At 40.2% G+C, this 21,735-nt stretch overlaps 1 protein-coding gene across 6 annotated transcripts in view; it reads right to left on the bottom strand.

The window, feature by feature from the left end:
• Window positions 1-21,735, bottom strand: part of TBC1D30 (TBC1 domain family member 30) — a 111,445-nt gene that overhangs the window by 22,753 nt on the left and 66,957 nt on the right. For all 6 annotated transcript variants that reach the window (XM_021922563.2, XM_021922564.2, XM_009181137.4 and 3 more), the window contains 3 exons: window positions 19,185-19,353; window positions 16,990-17,158; window positions 12,733-12,838 (listed from right to left, as the gene is read on the bottom strand). In XM_021922563.2, the coding sequence (XP_021778255.2) occupies window positions 12,733-12,838; window positions 16,990-17,158; window positions 19,185-19,353 (444 nt within the window). The remainder of the gene's footprint in view (window positions 1-12,732; window positions 12,839-16,989; window positions 17,159-19,184; window positions 19,354-21,735) is intronic.

Below are 21,735 nucleotides of genomic sequence, written 5' to 3'. Positions count from 1 at the left end.
TGTAGCAATGCAAGACTGTCCTAACACCTGGAAAGCGTTCCCAAGAAAGATAGGCACAAACAAGCTCAGATTGTGAAGACCATAACACCTAACTCTTCAATGTCCAGACACAAGAGAACATCTACAAGCATCAACACCATCCAGGAAAACATGACCTCACCAAATGAACTAAATAAAGCCCCATGACCAATCCTGGAGAAACAGAGATATGTGACCTTTCAGACAGAGAATTCAAAAGAAATTCAAGATAATACAGAGAAGGAATTCAGAATTCTATCATAAAAATTTAATAAAAAGAAATAGTTAAGCAGAAATTATGGACTTGAAAAATGCAATCAACACTCTGAACAATGCATCAGAGTCTCTTAATAGCAGAATTGATCAAGTAGAATAATTAGTGAGCTTGAAGACAGGTTATATGAAAATACACAGAGGAGACAAAAGAAAAAAGAATAAAAAATAATGAAGCATGTCTACAGAATCTAGAAAATAGCCTCAAAAGGGCATATCTAAGAGCTATTGGCCTTAAAGTGGAGACAGAGAAAGAGATAGGGATAGGAAGCTTATTCAAAGAGATAATATCAAAGAACTGCCCAAACCAAGAGGATTACATCAACAGTCAAGTACAAGGTTATAGAATACCAACAGATTTAACCCAAAGAAGACTCCCGCAAGGCATTTTACAATCAAACTCTCAAAGGTCAAGGGTAAGGAAATGATCCTAAAAGCAGCAAGCGAAAAAAAAAATGAATAACATACAATGGAGCTCCAATATGTCTTGCAACAGACTTCTCAGTGGAAACCTTACAGGCCAGGAGAGAGTGGCATAACCAGGAGAGAGTGGCATGACACATTTAAACTGCCAAAAGCAAAAAAAAACTTCTACCCTAGAATAGTAAGTCTATCCAGCGAAAATATCCTTTAAGCATAAAGGAAGAATAGAGACCTTCCCAGACAAACAAAAGCTGAGGGATTTCATCAACACTAGATCTGTTCTATAAGAAATGCTAAAGAGAGTTCTTCAATCTGCAAGAAAAGGATGTTAATGAGCAAGAAGAAAGCATGTGAGGGTAAAAAACTCACTGATAATAGGAAGCATACAGAAAAACACAAATTTAGGATAACACTGTAATTGTGATGTATAAACTTCTCTTGACTTAAGTACAAAGACTAAGTGATGGCCAGGCACAGTGGCTCATGTCTGTAATCCCAGGACTTTGGGAAGCCAAGGCGGGCGGATCACGAGGTCAGGAGAACGAGACCATCCTGGCTAACACAGTGAAACCCCATCTCTACTAAAAATACAAAAAAATTAGTCGGGCATGGTGGCAGATGCCTGTAGTCCCAGCTACTCGCGAGGCTGAGGCAGGAGAATGGCTTGAACCTGGGAGACGGAGCTTGCAGTACGCTGAGATCACGCCACTGCACTCCAGACTGGGCAACAAAGCAAGACTCGGTCTCAAAAAAAAAAAGAAAGACTAAATGATGAACCAATAAATAATAACTAGAACAACTTTTTAAGACATCGTACATAAAGAGAAACAACAAAGAGTTAAAAAGCAGAAGGTCAAAGTATGGAGTTTTTATTAGTTTTCTTTTTGCACGTTTGTTTATGCAACCAGTGTTACGTTGTCATCAGTTTAAAATAATAGGCTTAAGATAGTATGTGCCAGTGTCATGGTAACCTCAAATCAAAAAACATACAATACACAAAAAATAAAAAGCAAGATTTTAAAGCACACCACCAGAGAAAAATCATCTTCACAAAAAAGGAACAGGAAGGAAGGAAAGAAGAAAGAGAAGCCCACAAAACAACCAGAAAACAAATAACAAAATGGCAGGAGTAAGGCTTTACTTATCAATAACACTGAATGTAAATGCACTAAACTCTCCAATCAAAAGACACAGAGTGGCTGAACGGATGAAAAAACAGGACCCAATGATCTGTTTCCCACAAGAAACACACTTCACCTGTAAAGATACACATAGACTTGGGTAGCTGGCAAGATGGCTGAATAGAAACAGCTCCGGTCTGCATCTCCCAGTGAGATCAATGAAGAAGGTTGGTGATTTCTGCATTTCCAACTGAGATAGCTAGTTCATCTCACTAAGACTGGTTAGACAATGGGTACAGCACACAGAGGGTGAGCTGAAGCAGGGTGGGGCATCGCCTCACCCAGGAAGTGCAAGGGGTCGGGAAACTTCCTCCCCTAGCAAAGGGAAGGCTTGAGGGACTGTGCCATCAGTAATGATGCATTCAGGCCCAGATACCATGCTTTTCCCATGGTCTTTGCAACCCACGGACCAAGAGATTCCCTCAGGTGCCTACACCACCAGGGCCCTGGGTTTCAACCACAAAACTGGGTAGCCATTTGGGCAGACACCAAGTTAGCTGCAGGAGTTTTTTTTCATACCCCAGTGGTGCCTGGAACATCAGCAAGACAGAACCATTCACTCCTCTGGAAAGGGGGCTGAAGCCAGGGAGCCAAGTGGTCTAGCTCAGCGGATCCCACCCCCATGGAGCCCAGCAAGCTAAGATCCGCTGGCTTGAAATTCTCGCTGCCCGCACAGCAGTCTGAAGTCAACCTGGGACGCTCAAGCTTGGTGGGGGTAGGGACGTCCACCATTACTGAGGCTTGAGTAGGTGGTTTTCCCCTCACAGTGTAAACAAAGCAGCCAGGAAGTTCAAACTGGGAGGAGCCCACCACCGCTCCTGCCTCACCGCCAGCCTGCCTCTCTACATTCCTTCTCTCTGGGCAGCGTATCTCTGAAAGAAAGGCAGCAGCCCCAGTCAGCGGCTTGTAGATAAAACTCCCATCTCCCTGGGACAGAGCACCTGGGGGAAGGAGCAACTGTGGGTGCAACTTCAGCAGACTTAAATGTTCCTGCCTGTTGGCTCTGAAGAGAGCGTGAGATACCCCAGCACAGCACTCGAGCTCTGCTTAGGGACAGACTGCCTCCTCAAGTGGGTCCCTGACTCCTGTGCCTCCTGACTGGGAGACAGCTCCCAGCAGGGGTCGACAGACACCTCATACAGGAGAGCTCCGGCTGGCATCTGGCAGGTGCCCCTCTGGGACAAAGCTTCCAGAGGAAGGAACAGGCAGCAATCTTTGCTGTTCTACAGCCTTCACTGGTGATACCCAGGAAAACGGGGTCTGGAGTGGACCTTCAACAAATTCCAGCAGACCTGCAGCAGAGACGCTGACTATTAGAAAACTAACAACTAACTGTTAGAAAACAATAGCATCAACATCAACAAAAAGGATGTCCACACAAAAACGCCAGCCGAAGGTCACCGACATCAAAGACCAAAGGCAGATAAATCCATGAAAATGAGGAAAAACCAGTGCAAAAAGACTGAAAATACCAAAAACCAGAATGCCTCTTTTCCTCCAAAGGATCACAAGTCTTCGCCAGCAAGGGAACAAAACTAGACAGAGAATGAGTTTGACGAATTGACAGAAGTAGGCTTCAGAAGGTGTGTAATAACAAACTCCTTTGAGTTAAAGAACCATGAAGCTAAGAACCTTGAAGAAAGGTTGGAGGAACTGCTCACTAGAATAACCAGTTTAGAGAAGAACAAAAAGGACCTGATGGAGTTGAAAAACACAGCACAAGAACTTTGTGAAGCATACACAAGTGTCAATAGCCAAACTGATCAAGTGGAAGAAAGGATATCAGAGATTAAATAAAGCGTGAAGACAAGATTAGAGAAAAAAGAATGAAAAGGAACAAACAAAGCCTCCAAGAAATATGGGACTATGTGAAAAGACCAAACCTACATTTGATTGGTGTACATGAAAGTGACGGGAAGAACGGAAGTGAGTTGGAAAACACTCTTCAGGATATTATCTAGGAAAACTTCCCCAATCTAGCAAGACAGGCCAACATTCAAATTCAGGAAATCAGAGAACACCACAAAGACACTCCCCAAGAAGAGCAACCCCAAGACACATAATCGTCAGATTCACCAAAGTTGAAATGAAGGAAAAAATGTTAAGGGCAGCCAAAGAAAGGTTGGGTTACCCACAAAGGGAAGCCCATCAGACTAACAGTGGATCTCTCTGCAGAAACCCTACAAGCCAGAAGAGAGTGAGGGCCAATATTCAATATTCTTAAAGAAAAGAATATTCAACCCAGAATCTCATATCCAGCCAAACTAAGTTTCATAAGCAAACGAGAAACAAAATCCTACACAAGCAAATGCTGAGAGATTTTGTTACTACCAGGCCTGCCTTACAAGAGCTCCTTAAGGAAGCACTAAATATGGAAAGGAAAAACTGGTACCAGCCACTGTAAAAACATACCAAATTGTAAAGACCATCAACACTATGAAGAAACTGCATCACCTAACGAGCAACATAACCAGCTAGCATCATAATGATCAAATTCACACATAACAATATTAACCTTAAATGTAAATGGGCTAGGCCAGGCCTAGTGGCTCATGCCTGTAATCCCAGCACTTTGGGAGGCCAAGGCAGGCAGATCACGAGGTCAGGAGTTCGAGACTGGCCTGACCAACATGGTGAAACCCCATCTCTACTAAAAAGATAAACATTAACTGGGCATGGTGGCACGCACCTGTAGTCCCAGCTACTCAGGAGGCTGAGGCAGGAGAACTGCTTGAACCCAGGAGGCAGAGGTTGCAGTGAGCCAAAATTATGCCACTGTACTCCAGACTGGGCAATACAGCGAGACTCCATCTCAAAAAAAAAAAAGTAAATGGGCTAAATGCCCCAATTAAAAGACACAGACTGACAAACTGGATAAAGAGTCAAGACCCATTGGTTTGCTATATTCAGAAGACCCATCTCACGTGCAAAGAGTCATACAGGCTCAAAATAAAGGGATGGAGGGAGATTTACCACGCAAATGGGACATTGGCCTGAAATTTTCTTTTTTTGTTGTATCTCTGCCAGGTTTTGGTATGAGGATGATGCTGGCCTCATAAAATGAGGATCAGAGTGGAACTGAAGGAGATAGAGACATGAAAAACCCTTCAAAAAAATCAATGAAACCAGGAGGTGGTTTTTTGAAAAGATCAACAAAATAGACAGACTGCTAGCCAGATTAATAAGGAAGAAAAGAGAGAAGAATCAATTAGACACAATAAAAAATGATAAAGGGGATATCACCACTGATCCCACAGAAATACAAACGACCATCAGGGAATATTATAAACACCTCCATGCAAATAAACTAGAAAATCTAGAAGAAATGGATAAATTCCTAGACACATACACCCTAAGTATAAACCAGGAAGACATCGAATCCCTGAATAGACCAATAACAAGTTCCAAAATTGAGGCAGTAATAGCCTACCAACCAAAAAAAGTCCAGGACCAGACGGATTAACAGCTGAATTCTACCAGAGGTACAAAGAGAAGCTGGTACCATTCCTTCTGAAACTATTCCAAATAATAGAAAAAGAGGGACTCCTCCCTAACTCATTTTATGAGGCCAGCATCATCCTCATACCAAAACCTGGCAGAGACACAAGAAAAAAAAAGAAAATTTCAGGTCAATATCCCTGATGAACATCGATGCAAAAATCCTCAATAAAATACTGGCAAACCAAATCCAGCAGCACATCCAAAAGCTTACCCACCACAATCAAGTCGGTTTCATCCCTGGGATGCAAGGCTGGTTCAACATACACAAATCAATAAACGTAATCCATCACATAAACAGAACCAATGACAAAAACCACATGATTATCTCAACAGTTGCAGAAAAGGCCTTCGATAAAATTCAACACCGCTTCATGCTAAAAACACTCAATAAACTAGGTATTGATGGAACATATCTCAAAATAATAATAGCTATTTATGACAAACCCACAGCCAATATCATACTGAATGGGCAAAAGCTGGGAGCAGCATTCCCTTTGAAAACTGGCACAAGATAAGGATGCCCTCTCTCACCACTCCTATTCAAGATAGTATTGGAAGTTCTGGCCAGGGCAATGAGGCAGGAGAAAGAAGTAAGGGTATTCAAGTTGGAAGAGAGGAAGTCAAATTGTCTCTGTTTGCAGATGACATGATTGCATATTTAGAAAACCCCATCGTCTCAGCCCAAAATCTCCTTAAGCTGATAAGCAACTTCAACAAAGTGTCAGGATACAAAATCAATGTGCAAAAATCACAAGCATTCTTATACACCAATAATAGACAAACAGAGAATCAAATCATGAACGAACTCCCATTCACAATGGCTACAAAGAGAATACAGCTTACAAGGGATATGAAGGACCTCTTCAAGGAGAACTACAAATCACTGCTCAAAGAAATAAGACAGGACACAAACAAATGGAAAAACACTCCATGCTCATGGATAGGAAGACTCAATATCGTGAAAATGGCCATACTGCCCAAAGTAATTTATAGATTCAATGCTATCCCCATCAAGTTATCATTGACTTTCTTCACAGAATTAGGAAAAACTACTTTAAATCTCATATGGAACCAAAAAAGAGCCTATATAGCCAAGACAATCCCAAGAAAAAAGAACAAGCTTGAGACATCACACTACCTAACTTCAAACTATACTATAAGGCTACAGTAACCAAAACAGCATGGTATTGGTACCAAAACAAATATATAAACCAATGGAACAGAGCAGAGGCCTCAGAAATAATGCTACACATCTACAACCATCTGATCTTTGACAAACCTGACACAAACAAGCAATGAGGAAAGGATTCCCTATTTATAAATGGTGTTGGGAAAACTGGCTAGTCGTATGCAGAAAACTGAAACTGGATTCCTTCCTTACACCTTACACAAAAATTAACTCAAGGTGGATTAAAGACTTAAACATAAGACCTAAAACCATAAAAACCCTAGAAGAAAATCTAGGTGATACCATTCATGACATAGACATGGGCAAAGACTTCATGACTAAAACACCAAAAACCATGGCCACAAAAGCCAAAATAGACAAACGGGATCTAATTAAACTAAAGAACTTCTGCACAGCAAAAGAACTTATCATTAGAGTGAACAGGCAACCTATAGAATAGCAGAAAACTTTTTTCCATCTGACAAAGGGCTAATATCCAGAATCTACAAGGAACTTAAACAAATTTACAAGAAAAACACAAACAACCCCATCAAAAAGTGGACAAAGGATATGAACAGACACTTCTCAAAAGAAGACATTTATGCAGCCAACAAACATATGAAAGCAAGCTCATTATCACTGGTCATTAGAGAAATGCAAATCAAAACCACAATGAGATACCATCTCACACCAGTTAGAATGGCAATCATTAAAAAGTCAGGAAACAACAGATACTGGAGAGGATGTGGAGAAATAGGAACACTTTTACATTGTTGGTGGGAGTGTAAATTAGTTCAACCATTGTGGGAAGACAGTGTGGCGATTCCTCAAGGATCTAGAACCAGAAATACAATTTGACCCAGCAATCCCATTACTGGGTATATACCCAAAGGATTATAAATCATTCTACCATAAAGACACATGCACACATATGTTTACTGCAGCACTATTCACAAGAGCAAAGACTTGGAATCAACCCAAATGCCCATCAATGACAGACTTGATAAAGAAAATGTGGCACATATACACCCTGAAATACTATGCAGCCATAAAAAAAGGATGAGCTCATGTCCTTTGCAGGGACATGGATGAAGCTGGAAACCATCATTCTCAGCAAACTAATACAGGAACAGAAAACCACACCCCGCAGGTTCTCACTTAAAAGTGGGAGCTGAACAATGAGAACGCATGGACACAGGGAGGGAGGGGAACATCACATACTGGGACCTGTCACAGGGTATGGGGCTAGGAGAGGGATAGTATTAAGAGAAATACCTAATGTCGATGAGAGGTTGATGGGGGCAACAAACCACCATGGCGCGTATATACCTATGTAACAAACCTGCACATTCTGCACATGTATCCCAGAACTTAAAGTATAACAAAGAAAAAAAAAGATACACATAGACTGAAAATGAAGGGATGGAAAAAGTTATTCCACGCCAATGGAAAGCAAAAAAGGAGCAGGAGTAGCTGTACTTCTATCAGAAAAAAATAGATTTCAAAACAAAAAATAAGAAGACACGAAGAAGGTCATTATGTAATGATAAAGGTGGTCAATTCAGCAAGAGGATATAATGATTACAAATATATATGCACCCAACACTGGAGGACCCAGATAATAAAGCAAATATTATTAGAGCTAAAGACAGAGATAGACCCAAGCACAGTAATGGCTAGAGATTTCAACACCCTATTTTCAGCATTGGACAGATCACCCAGACAGAAAATCAACAACAAAAAAAATCATCAAACTTAATCTGTACTATAGAACAAACGGACCTAGTAGATGTTTACAGAACATTTCATCCAACACCTGGAGAATACACATTTTTCTCTTCAGCACATGGATCATTCTCAAGAATAGATCGTATGTTAGGTCACAAAACAAGTCTTAAAATATTCAAAAAATTGAAATAATATCAAGGATCTTCTCTGACCACAATGGAGTAAAACTACAAATCAATAACAAGAGGAATTTTGCAAACTATACAAACACATAAAAATTAAACAGTATGCTATTGAGTGACCAGTGGGTCAATGAAGAAACTAAAAAGGAAACTGAAAATGTTTTTGAAACAAATGATAATGAAAATACAACATACTAAAACCTATGGGGTCACAGTGAAAGCAGTACTAAGAGGGAAATTTATAGTTATAAATGTCTACATCGAAAAAAAAGAAAAACATCAAATAAATAATGTAATGATATATAGTAAAGCACTAGAAAAACAAGAGCAAACCAAACCCAAAATTAGTAGAAGAAACAATAAAGATCAGAGCAGAAATAAATAAAACTGAATGAAAAAACAATACAAAAGATTAAATAATGAAAAGTTGGTTTTTTTGAAAAGATAAATAAAATTGACACACCTGTAGCTAGACTAAGAAAAAAAGAAGATCCAAATAAACAAACTCAGAGATGAAAAAGGAGACATTAAAACTAATACCACAGAAAATCAAAGGATCATTAGTGACTGCTATGAGCAACTGTATACCAATAAATCAGAAAATCTAGAGAAAATGGATAAATTCCTAGACATACAACCTACCAAGATTGAACAATGAAGGAATCCAAAACCTGAACATACCAATAACAAATAACAAGATGGAAGCCATAATAAAAAGTCTCCCAGTAAAGAAAAATCAGTAGCATCTCTATATGCAAACAGTGAACAATCTGAAAAAGAAATTTTAAAATCCCATTTATATTAGCAACAAACAAAATTAACTACCTAGGAATTAAGTTAACCAAAGAAATGAAAGAGCTCTACAATGACAACCATAAAACACTAATGAAAGAAATCAAAGAGGACACAAAAAAATGTGAAGATACAACATGTTCATGGATTGCAAGAATCAGTATTGTTAAAATGTCCATACTACCTAAGGCAATCTACAGATTTGATAAAATATCTATCAAAATACCAACGATATTCTTTCCAGAAACTGAAAAGCGATCCTAAAATTTATATGGAACCACAAAAGACCCAGAATAGGCAAAGCTATTCTGAGCAAAAAGAACAAAACTGAAGGAATCACGTTATTTGACTTCAAATTATACTACTATTATAGTAACCCAGACAGCATGGTACCGGCATAAAAACAGACACACAGACCTATGGAACAGAACAGAGAACCCAGAAACAAATCCACATACCTACAGTGAACTCATTATCGGCAAAGGTGCCAAGAACACACATTGGGGAAAAGACAATCTCTTCAATAAATAGTGCCAGGAAAACGAGATATCCATACACAGAAGAACAAAACTAGACCCCTATCTCTTGCCATATACAAAAATCAAATCAAAATGGATTAAAAACTCAAATCTAAGACCTCCAACTTGAAACTAATACAATAAAACATTGGAAAAACTCTCCAAAACATTGTAGTGGGCAAAAATTTCTTGAGTAATACCCCATGAGCACAAACACCCAAAGCAAAATGGATAAATGGGATCATATCAAGTTAAAAAGCTCCTGCACAGCAAAGAAAACAATCAACAACATGAAGAGACAACTCAGAGAGTGGAAGAAAATATTTGTAAACTACTCATCGGAAAAGGGATTAATAACCAGAATATACAAGGAGTTCAAATAACTCTTATAATCTTATAATTTGATTAAAAATGAGCAAAAGATCTGAATAGCCATTTCTCAAAAGAAGATATACAAATGACAAACAGGCTTATGAAAAGTGCTCTAGGCCAGGCACCATGGCTCACGCCTATAATCCTAGCATTTTGGGAGGCCAAGCTCGGCAGGAGGATCACTTGATGTCAGGAGTTTGAGACTAGCCTGGCCAACATGGTGAAACCCCATCTCTACTAAAAATACAAAAATTAGCCTGGCGTGGTGGCGAACACCTGTAGTTCCAGCTACTCGGGAGGCTGAGGCACGAAAATCGCTTGAACTCAGGAGCAATTTTTTTTTTTTTTTTTTTTTTTTGTTTTGAGACGAAGTCTCGCTCTGTCGCCCAGGCTGGAGTGCAGTGGCGCGATCTCGGCTCACTGCAAGCTTCACCTCCCGGGTTCATGCCATTCTCCTGCCTCAGCCTCCCGAGTAGCTGGCACTACAGGCGCCCGCAACCACGCCCTGCTAATTTTTTGTACTTTTAGTAGAGATGGGGTTTCACTGTGTTAGTCAGGATGGTCTGGATCTCCTGACCTCGTGATCCGCCCACATCGGCCTCCCAAAGTGCTGGGATTACAGGCGTGAGCCACCGCGCCCGGCTCCCAGGAGTAATTATTGAACTGCGATTCGGTGAGCTGAACGGTGCCGCTGTACTCCAACCTGGGGACAGAGTGACACTCTGCCTCCAAAAAAAAAAAAAAAAAAAAAAAAACCCGACAATAACAAAGAAAAGATGCTCAAAATCACTGATCATCAGAAAAATGCAAATCAGAATGACAATGAAATATTATCTCACCCCAGTTAAAATGGCTTTTAATCAAGACAGGCAGTAACAAATGTTGGCAAGGATGTGGAGAAAAGGGAACCCTTGTACACTATTAGTGGGAATGTAAATTAGTACAATCTCTATGGAGAACAGGATGGAGGTTCCTCAAAAAAAAACTAAAATTGGAGCTACCATATGATCCAAAAATTCCCTGCTGGTTACACACCCAAAAGAAAGGAAATCAGTATATCAAAACGGTATCTGCACTCCCGTGTTTCTCGCAGCACTGTTCACAACAGCCAAGATTTGGAAGCAACCTAAGTGTCCATCAACCAATGAAGGGATAAAGAAAATGTGGTATATATACAATATGGAGTACTATTCAGCCATAAAAAAAGAATGAGATTCTGTCATTTGCAACAACATGGATGGAAATGGAGATCATTATGTTAAGTGAAATAAGCCAGGCACGGAAAGACAAACTTTGAATGTCTGCACTTATTTGTGGGAGCTGAAAATTAAAACAATTGAAATGATGGAGATAGACAGTAGCAGGATGGTTTCCAGAGGCTGGGAAGAGTAGTTGATAGGGAAGTAGAGATACTGGGTACAAAAAGTAGTTAGAAAAAATGAATAAGACCTAGTATTTGATAGCACAACAGGATGACTAGAGTCAATAGTAATTTAATTGCACATTTAGAAATAACTTTAAAAGTATAATTGGATTGTCTCTAACACAAAGGTTAAACACTTGGGGAGATGAATACCCCATTTACCATGATATGATTATTATGCATTGCATGCCTATATCAAAGTGTCTCATGTACCCCATAAATATATGCACCTACTATGTGCCCACAAAAATTTAAAAAAGAATCTAATGGAAGAGTGAGTGTTAATAAGCCAGCTATTTTTTCTATACTTGCTGTCAATTTCAAAGACTTGATGAATATGATATTGAGGTACAGTAATATGCCATAAAAAAATAACCAAACCCTTCAAGTCTTTCACTTTAAAATTTATGATTAATATATAGTTACCTGAGTTGAAAATGTGGGTAAAACAAATGAATCAAAATGCTGATGAGAATAATCTTTTTTATCCTCAATAATTTCTTCCCCACACTAACTGTTTTCCCCTACAAGTCTAAGTAGGCTGGGCACAATGGTTCATGCCTGTAATCCCAGCACTTAGGAAGGCCGCGATGGGAGGATCACTTGAGTCTAGGAGTTCAGGACTAGCCTAGGCAACATAGCAAGACTCCATCTATACAAAAATAAAACTAAAAAATTAGCTGTATGGCTGCATAAGCCCGTAGTCCCAGTTACTCAGGAGACTGAGATAGGAGGATCGCTTAAGCCCAGGAGACAGAGGCTACAGTGAGCAACAATTGTGCCACTGCACTCGAGCTGGGGTGATAGAATGAGACAGTCTCAAAAAAGGAAAGAAAGGCTAAGAATAAAATTCAGAATAAGCACTTGGTGATTCTGTTTTTCCAGTGTATTTTTCCAGTTTATCTTTATATTGCTGCTAATGATTTCTAAGCAACACAGTCTGAAGGAAAGATACAACAAATATCCATCATTCATTTCTTACTTCCTTTTATGACACACATTCTTATCAAATTGTAAACAGACTCTTGGTCAATTTAAGAAACTAAGTCTGACAGCTAACCAAGCACATTTCTCAAGACCGCTGCTCTGGCACTGGTTGTTCCCACCGTGCCTGGGGTTCCCTGAGCCAGGCTGCTCCATGTTGCCCACTCACCTGCATGAGTTCATGGCTTTGCAGAAGATCATTCTCTAGCATCTCCTGGGTAAGGCGCCCCATGGTGCTGTAGAATTCATCTGCTGTTTCACAACATTCTATCTGCCTAGATAAAGAAAGGACAGAAAATAGAACTTGTTTAGGGCATCCATGCTGTGTAACAGTGCATGCTGCAGGTATAAGATATATTGGGCTGGGCATGGTGGCTCATGCCTATAATCCCAGCACTTTGGGAGGCTGGGGCAGGGGGATTGCTTGAGGCCAGAAGCCTCAACGCAGCAAGACCCCATCTCTCCAAATAATTTTAAAAATCAGCTGAGTATCGTGGTGCACACCTGTGGTCCCAGCTACTCAGAAGGCTAAAGCAGGAGGATCACCTGAGCCTGGGAGGCCAAGGCTGCAGTGAGCCATGATAGCACCACTGCAACCCAGCCTGGATGACAGAGTGAGACCCTGTCTCAAAAAAAGGGGGGGGGCAGTGGCCTTTTGCCATCAAATAACTCAAGTTATCAATCAATGAATATCAAAATCCTGATATTCCTAAAGCCCACTGTGGGTGAAACATTTAAAAATACTAAAAGCAACTTTAAGGTACTCGTTTTGGATAAGTCCTGTCATTCCTACTTGGCTCCCCCAGCCTCACAATCCCAGCTGTGGCATCTTTATTGTTTCCACAGGACACAATCTACACATCAGAATTCCCACCACTGGTTAGAAATCATAACCATGAAATTGGGTACTAAAGAACAATTATCTCCTTTGAGGGAGTCTATTGGTCTTAATCTGCAAACAGTGATATCATTAATATAATAGATTTAAAACCAAACCACAGTAGGAATAAAAGATGAAAATTACAAGAACTGCATCTGCATATTTCATCAGTCCATGGGGAGTTTTCACAGGCAGAATTTTGTGAGTTCTTCTCAGGGTGCTGCTGCTAGCTGGAGATTACACCTTTTCCTGCATTCAGTTCTACATGTAAATAAAGAATCTGACACTCACTTGGCTACCTGTGAGCCAGGTTGGACTTCAATCTTTCTTCTAGAAAGGGGAAAACGGAAGAGCCCAAAGCAAAGAGTACCAGGTATTTCCAATTTATTTATTTATTGTAACAAAGTCTCCCTCTGTCGCCCAGGCTGGAGCACAGTGGTGTGATCTTAGCCTACTGCAACCTCCACCTGTTGGGTTCAATCAATCTTCCTGCCTCAGCCTCCCAAGTAGTTGAGACTACAGGTGTCCACCACAACGCCCTGCTGATTTTTTGTATTTTTAGTAGAGATGGGGCTTCACCATGTTGGCCAGGCTGGTCTCAAACTCCTGGCCTCAAGTGATCCACCTGCCTTGGCCTCTCAAAGTGCTGGGATTACAGGCATGAGCCACAGCACCCAGCCTAGGTATTTCCATTTTATATGACAACATTCTTTGTATTGTAGGATAACTCTAGTTTCCCACTAACCAGAAGATATACACTAATGCTGGGGGATTTCTGTAAAGCCATCCAAAATAATATGATTACGGAAAAACCATAGTTCTGGAGTGTTGTTCTAATCCCATTGCCACAATCATGTAAATAAATGAATGGAATAAACTGCTGAAGTATTACTATAAAAGTGTAGAGCAGCCTGTGGGCATGAATGAAAGGTGCTTAAGTTTACCCCGGGAGGTAAGGAAGAGAAATAATGTTGAGATGAAATTGTTTTTCAGGCTGACAAGGAAGAATAAGCATTCCAAAGACACAGATGCAAGAGACAGCAGGCCTCATCTGGGGAACTGCAAGTAGCTCCACACAACCAGCGAGACCAGCATGGGGGAAGTGGTTGCAGGACCAGAGGAAGCCAGTGAGAGCTGAGGGAAGAGAGCTACTGAGAGCAGAGAGCAAAGGCCTCACCTGGCAGCTGAGCCTCTACAGAGCATGAGTCATGAGAAGGCTTTAAGTAGGGAATGAGGGAACAGCTGTGCCCTTGGCAAGGTCTGCCTGGAGGTGGCACGGCAAATGTGGGTTACCATGGGGAAACCAAGGAGGACATACCACAGTGGGCCAGGCATGGGTGATGAGGGAGGAAACCAAAACAGCAGGGGCAGAGGAGAAAGGACACATAAAGAGATGCTAGTGATAGTGTGCTAATGGTCTACAATTTACATATTCCAGAGTACCCTTGGTGAAGTGAAAGGTAGAAATTCCAAGTTGCAGAAGCCAGGTGAAAGGAGAGGTCCTAGATAACCATATATAAGGCACATGTTACTCAGGTGTACATAAACTGGAGATTACCTATATGCTTTTATGGTTTTTCCAACAGGAAGTTTGTGGGGAAGATTATAGGCACTAGAATCAGAAAGATCCAAATTTAAGTCCCAGTTCTGCTATTCACTGGCTGCGTGACTATGAACTAGCTAATTAACCTTCCTGGGGAAATTTTCTTACGGAAAAGACAGGGAGAACAACCCTACCTACTTCACAGGGTTGTTGGGAGAACTGAAAGAGATTATGTGTTTAAACTGCCTAACACAATGGCAGGCACTGCAGACATTTATGATGTATGTCAATTGCCTTTCCTTTCCCTTAACAAGCTGCATGCTCAAAACATACAGACTGTAATAAGCAAAAACTGACAGAGTTACAATTCTACCATTCTGATTCATATATCCCCTAAACTTCAAAAAGACTAGTCATTTATTATCAGTAGATTCACATTATTAAAAGCACAGGCTCTAGAGCTAGGAAAGCCTGGGTTCAAATTCAGGCCATTCTACTTAGTAATTGGGTGACTTTAGACAATTAACTGAACTTCTCTGTGCCTCAATTCTCACATCTATAAAATGGAGATGACAACAGTGCGTACTTTACAGGATGATGAAGAATACATTAGTTTATACATCCAGAGTAATTAGAACAGTTCCTGTTCATTGCAAGCACTCAATGAATATTGGCTTTTGTTGCAGCTATTATTATTTCAACAGTGTGACATCCCTGGAATGATCATAGGAATTAATTCTGATTCTACAGATTAATGGATAGAGAGGAGTAAAACCAGGATCACCTCTTTTCTTCCTGCTCCTTCATGAAGAACCAACACAAAGGCAATTATAACTGGCTCATCATACAGTAAAGCGCTTTACTATTTTAATGTTATAAACCAGCCATGCAGCAACTGGACTATCACACCCAAAGAAACTATCAAAACTCAAAGGGTTTACAACGTATAGAGTAAGTTGGAAATACATGGCTGCAGCAAGAGGTAGTTACTGGGAGATAATGAGAGATAAGTAAATAGCACACCAAATCCCATACAGATGAATTTATTTACCCAGCTGAAGAGCAATGTACAACAAAACCAAGGCAAAGGAGATAGCTAGGTGATGTTTAAAAATACACACAAGAATAATTTTTTAAGTCCCTGAATTGATAGTTGGTGGATCTTTCTTTGCAAAATTGTTAAAAATGCCAGAAGTTTCCCAGGAAACAACTTACCATAAATACAAAGGCTAGCTAAAAGGTTTTCTAAACAAAACAGTGCCAGTGATTTACTAGTTTTGTGACATATTGTCTATGGGAACCCACTCGTCATTTATAGCTCCAGAAGAGAAATGGTAAAAACTTCACCACTTAATGCTTCTTCCGTTACCCAGAAGGTACGAAATTTATGTAGTAGTCATAATATATCAAAGATGAATGAAAAACACCCTATCTTTTTCAGCCCTGCTACCAGTAAAGAATATAAGCAAAATCTATTTGGTAATATGTTTTGGCAGTGACAGATTCCAACAGAGTATTAATTCTTAACGAAAGGAAAGAAGTTCTATGTGTTCTACCAGGCTAGATACCTTGTTATCTCATTTAATTTTATCACAGCCCTGAAAGGCAGAACAAAATAAAGATTCATCAATAATCCAAATTGTAATATTAACTAACAAATTCACCTACTCCTAACCACATCTTTCAGTTTCTCTGCCACCTAAGTTCCTCTCCCTCTTCCCAACTAGTGTCCACAGAGATGCTGACAAGGAGTGAACCAGCCAGGACACAAGCACTTGAGGAGGAGCGGGAGAATCTGAAGGCCTAAAGGAGTCTGCCCCCTTCTCCAAAATAGACTGCATGTGCCAGCAATGAGCCTGCTGAGATTTCAAGAGGCTAAAGCAATTTTAAAAGTTCACAACTTTCTGTTTTCACTTAAATATCGATGCTTTACATATTAGAGCACAAAAACTGCTTAAGACCCTCAACATCACAGAACAGAGCAGAATGTGGAACTCACTTACTCTCCTAATTTTGCCCAGATAGCCAGCGACACCCTTAGGATGATTTCTGAACCTTCAAAGAAGACTGAATCCCAGATCTTTAAAACGGTCTGATTAGGGAGGCACGTGGCAAAGAGAGTCAGAAACCACTGCATCGTGAAGACATTTGTAAGTGGGGGCTCATATCCACCTGAAACAAAACAAACACATTCAATTCCTTCAGAACTGATGATTGGCCACATATGCAGATACCCTTTTCTAGTCTTCCATGTCCACTCAGATGTGTTGTATTTCCTGACTGATTTCCTCATATTTCTAAACTCTTGTTCTTTCTTCCTATTTTTCCTGCCATGTTTCTGGAAAAACACAGGTATGCTTTATAAATATGAACTTCACAAAATATTTACAATACTTCAGAAATCTTAACCTAAAATTTACTTTGGCTCTGCCTATTGTAGTGAGCTGAAAATTAAGGAGAAAGTTTTCCTCACCAAAAACAGAAGAAAAAGAAAGGATTTCAGTCTCTCAAAAGCAAAAGCCATCAGATTTTCGAAATCATATAATGCCCACTTATATTCAAATGCTGCTTTGATAAGAATAAAATTGCTCACTATAAATTATCTATCAACTTCTTAAGTTATACATAGTTCTCAGACCACAGTGGAGTTAAACTAGAAATCATTAACAGAAAGATAGTTGGCAAATCCCAAAATAGAGAATAAACATTACATTTAAAAGTATTTCCAACTAAAGATCTGGGGTCCAGCCAATTTTGAAATTTCTGAATTTATTAAAAACATAGTACTCTCTCTTACTTTATGTGATCAGTATGTATTTTTATGTGATATAAAAATTCAAATATTTAGAGCGATCCTCCCTCCAAATTATAGCCAATATGTACAATTACCTAAGTGTAAACAAAAAGATGTCTGTTTTCCTATATTCATTTTCTTCCTCCTTACCTATGAACAATGGGAGTATCTTTGTTCACAGACTAGAATCTGAGGTTGTTCCTCACAGCCAAGTGCAAGGCACTTGGGTAAAAACATGTAGCTCACTAAAGTGAGTCTTGACTAGGGGACAGGGAAGATTGGCCTATCTGGAAGCATTATAAAATCCACACAGTTATACTGCAGAGCCAAGTTAAATGAGATTATTCAAATGGCTTAGAAGGAAATGCCTAGAGACACTCAGGTATCTCTGGGTCTGTGGCCTGCTAGGAACCAGGTCACACAGCAGGAGGTGAGCAGCAAGCAAAACTTCATCTGTATTTACAGCCACTCCCCATTGCTCACCACTTGAGCTCTGCCTCCAACACAGCAGCACCATTAGATTCTCATAGGAACACAAGGCCTATTGTGAACTGCGCATGTGAGGGATCTAGGTTTCACGCTCCTTATGAGAATCTAATGCCTGATGATCCATCACGGTCTCCCATTACCCCCAGGTGGGACCATCTAGTTGCAAGAAAACAAGCTCAGGGCTCCCACTGATCCCACATTACAGTGAGTTGTATAATTATTTCATTATGTATTACAATGTAATAATAATATATATAAAGTACACAATAAATGTAATGTGCTTGAATTATCCTGAAACCATCCCCCAAGCCCTGGTCTGTGGAAAAACTGTCTTCCCTGAAACCGGTCCCTGGTGCCGAAAAGGTTGGGGACCACTGGCTTGGAGGAAACACAACAAACTCCTGACTATTCTGTACACACAGCCAGGGAAGTACAAGCAGTGCGTATAATGACAGCTATGAGCTCAGATACTTCCAAAAACTGGATCATGCCCACTAGATAGCAGTGGCTCTTAGCTACTCTTTCATAATCTCAATGGTTCAGGTAAAACCAGTTTGTACTAAATTGTACCTGTAGCTCAGTTTTAAAGACTCCTGCAAGTTTGGTGCCAGCTTAGAGCAATTTAACTAGATAGTAAGATGTGTACGTGGTACTCCATCCAGAGTACATCATTTCAGTTGTTGATCTGGTACTAGTATTAGGCTCTTGACTGACTTCCTAACTATGACCAGTTAGAGGTTCAACATGTGGCCTTTTGTTATTTTCAGTTTTGTTTTCATTCTCTAAAAATCTGTTTCATTACACCAAGCTCTTATAATACCTGGAAATATATATTTCCATTCAATGTTTAGACTCATTTGTACAGTGGAATCAGAGAAGACAAATATTTTCAGTTACAAGAGCATTGAATCCTACCTCCACTTTCTTTGTTTGCAGTTCTCTGAAGAGTATCCAGGTGCTGAGATAATTCCGGCAGCTTCATTCTTAAAAGGTCTCTGAAGACAGCCATATCCACAGATAATGCCCGGAGATTATTGACAAAATAGCTTTCGGGAAGTACCTTATCAATAAGGTAAATCATAATCTAAAGAAAAAAAGATAAAGCTTAAGACTGCTTTGTAAAAACTGGGATCCCAACATGTCCTAAAGAGAAAATAAGTATTCAAATAGATAAAACGCTGTTAGCCAAAGCACACTATCCTTAAATGCATCAGTACGAAATGTTCCAGATTTACAAGGCTCTCCTACAGCCTGGCTAGGGAGCATGTGGCATAATCATCTAAGCAACTCAGACCTCAAGTCTGCTGCTGTCTGAAATTTCTAGATGGGCTGCTAGACCTGAGTTCGGCCCATAAGTAGCTGTGATTATGCAACCCTTAGCATCATTCTGAGAAATGACAAAGCCCAAGCTTGTGCAGCAGCCAGCAGAGCCTCAGCATTGGCTCCTTGGTGTCAGCACAGTTTTACAACCTCAACATGAAAACTAAGAGCAGGCCTATCATAAAACACCCCCACAGAAGCAGCTCTCAAGACTTACTCACCATCGACCTGGGCTATTAGAGCAACTCATGTTGGTTTTTTGTCCACTTCCTGGGAAAATGCAACTATGCTTTGTTTGAACAAATAGTACTTTTCAAAATCTGTATTTCTTTCATAAGGTTGTTATAGAAGTTCTTCAAATTGCTATTTTCATTTTGATTTTTCTACTTGTATTACCTTTCCTAAAATGTCAAGAACCTCTAGAATGACCCAGCCAAACACACATGAGGTCTGTAAATCAATCCCTGGTTCTTTCCCACCAAACTCTTACCAACAAAAATACCGGGAACCATGTATTTCCATTCAATGTTTAGGCTCATTTGTACAGTGGAATTGGAGAAGTCAGATATTTTCAGAGTTATAATAGCATTGAATCACTATCTCCACTTTCTTTGTTTGCAGTTCTCTGAAGAGTATCCAGGTGCTAATTCAGGCGGCTTCATTCTTAAAAGGTCTGGCATGCTGTACCTGACCCACTCCCTAAAAGACTAGCTCCTTCCCCAAAGCACCAGAAAAACAAAATTAAGAACAAAATCATAACTGGCTCTATATACATAACGGGCTCTATGTTGGTAGAACAGTAGCTATCTCACGTTTTGACATTCAGGATACTGTAAAACTCTATTTCCACCCACCACCCCCCGCCCAAAAAAAATCTCCCTGCCCTGCCAAGGGCCCATTTTTCCCTCCTCCTCAGCTTATAATTTCTACTTTTCAGGGTCATAGTTTTGAACGAGTCAGTAGGGCAGGGGCATGCTCTTGAGGAGGACCTTCTCCTTTGTTATAAGGTGGCCAGACCCACTGGGCCTTAGCCTTCTTATGTCAGGATAAAATTTACCAGGTAAATGTAACATCATCTTGGAAATAGGAGCTCAGCAACAAGAAAAGGAGTAAATTCTGTCTTTGTGGGGAGAGGAGGTTCTGGGAGGCAGCAGCTGATGAGGAGAGCAAGTTTCAGCATGGCGGAGTACCCTTGCAGGAACCTAGCACTCTATGGATCAGAATTAGAGGAATTTACAGGATCATGAATGCAGACGTAAAGGTCATACACTGACAACTATTGTATTTTTCATCTAAGGATAAGATACGTAGTGCCAAGAAAGATATTTGGTTTTTATTGAGAAATTATGATTCCTCAAAATTACGTGAAAACAAGCAAAAAAAAAAAACTTCAATTATCATACTAATTCCTGTGACAGTGAAATTCTCTGTCTGAAGGCATCTCAATGTCTGATGTGAAGACATAGAGCCAGCTCACTCAAACGACCCACCACTGTATTTCCAAGGTCAACTCTTAGATCCAAAAAAAAAAAGCCAGGCACAGTGGCTCACGCCTGCAACCCCAGCACTTTGGGAGGCTGAGGCAGGAGGATCACCTGAGGTCAGGAGTTTGAGACCAGTCTGGCCAACATGGTGAAACCCCATCTCTACTAAAAACACAAAAATTCGCTTGGTGTAGTGGCGTGTACGTGTAATCCCAACTACTCGGGAGGCTGAGGCAGGAGAATTGCTTGAACCTGGAAGGCGGAGGTTGCAGTGAGCCAAGATCATGCCACTGCACTCCAGCCTGGGTGACAGAGCAAGACTCTGTCTCCAAAAAAAAAAAAAAAAAAAGATTTGGCTAAATAATGGGAGAGCTCTGAATTTTTAACAAAAATAAAAGATTTGCTAAGTAAAAACTTAAGTGCTAATAGCAGGAAAAAATGGTTCACCTATTTCTAATAAACTATATATTTCCCTAGTAATTATGACTTGTAGAGTCTATGCTGGAAAAACAGACATACAATATTTTCCTCGACATCAGAAGTGTTTCTTCATGAAGCCAACCTTCCTCTGCGTATTAAATGTCTAAACACAAGATCTATACACTCTTAAAGGATGATCACATCATCTCATTGCATGGAGCTCTTTTTCGTGGGGGCTGAAA

This window comes from Papio anubis, chromosome 9 (assembly GCF_008728515.1).
Source record: "Papio anubis isolate 15944 chromosome 9, Panubis1.0, whole genome shotgun sequence".
Classification (NCBI taxonomy): domain Eukaryota; kingdom Metazoa; phylum Chordata; class Mammalia; order Primates; family Cercopithecidae; genus Papio; species Papio anubis.
The sequence above is the reverse complement of the archived record's forward strand: the minus strand, read 5'-3'. Positions and strand labels throughout refer to the sequence as shown.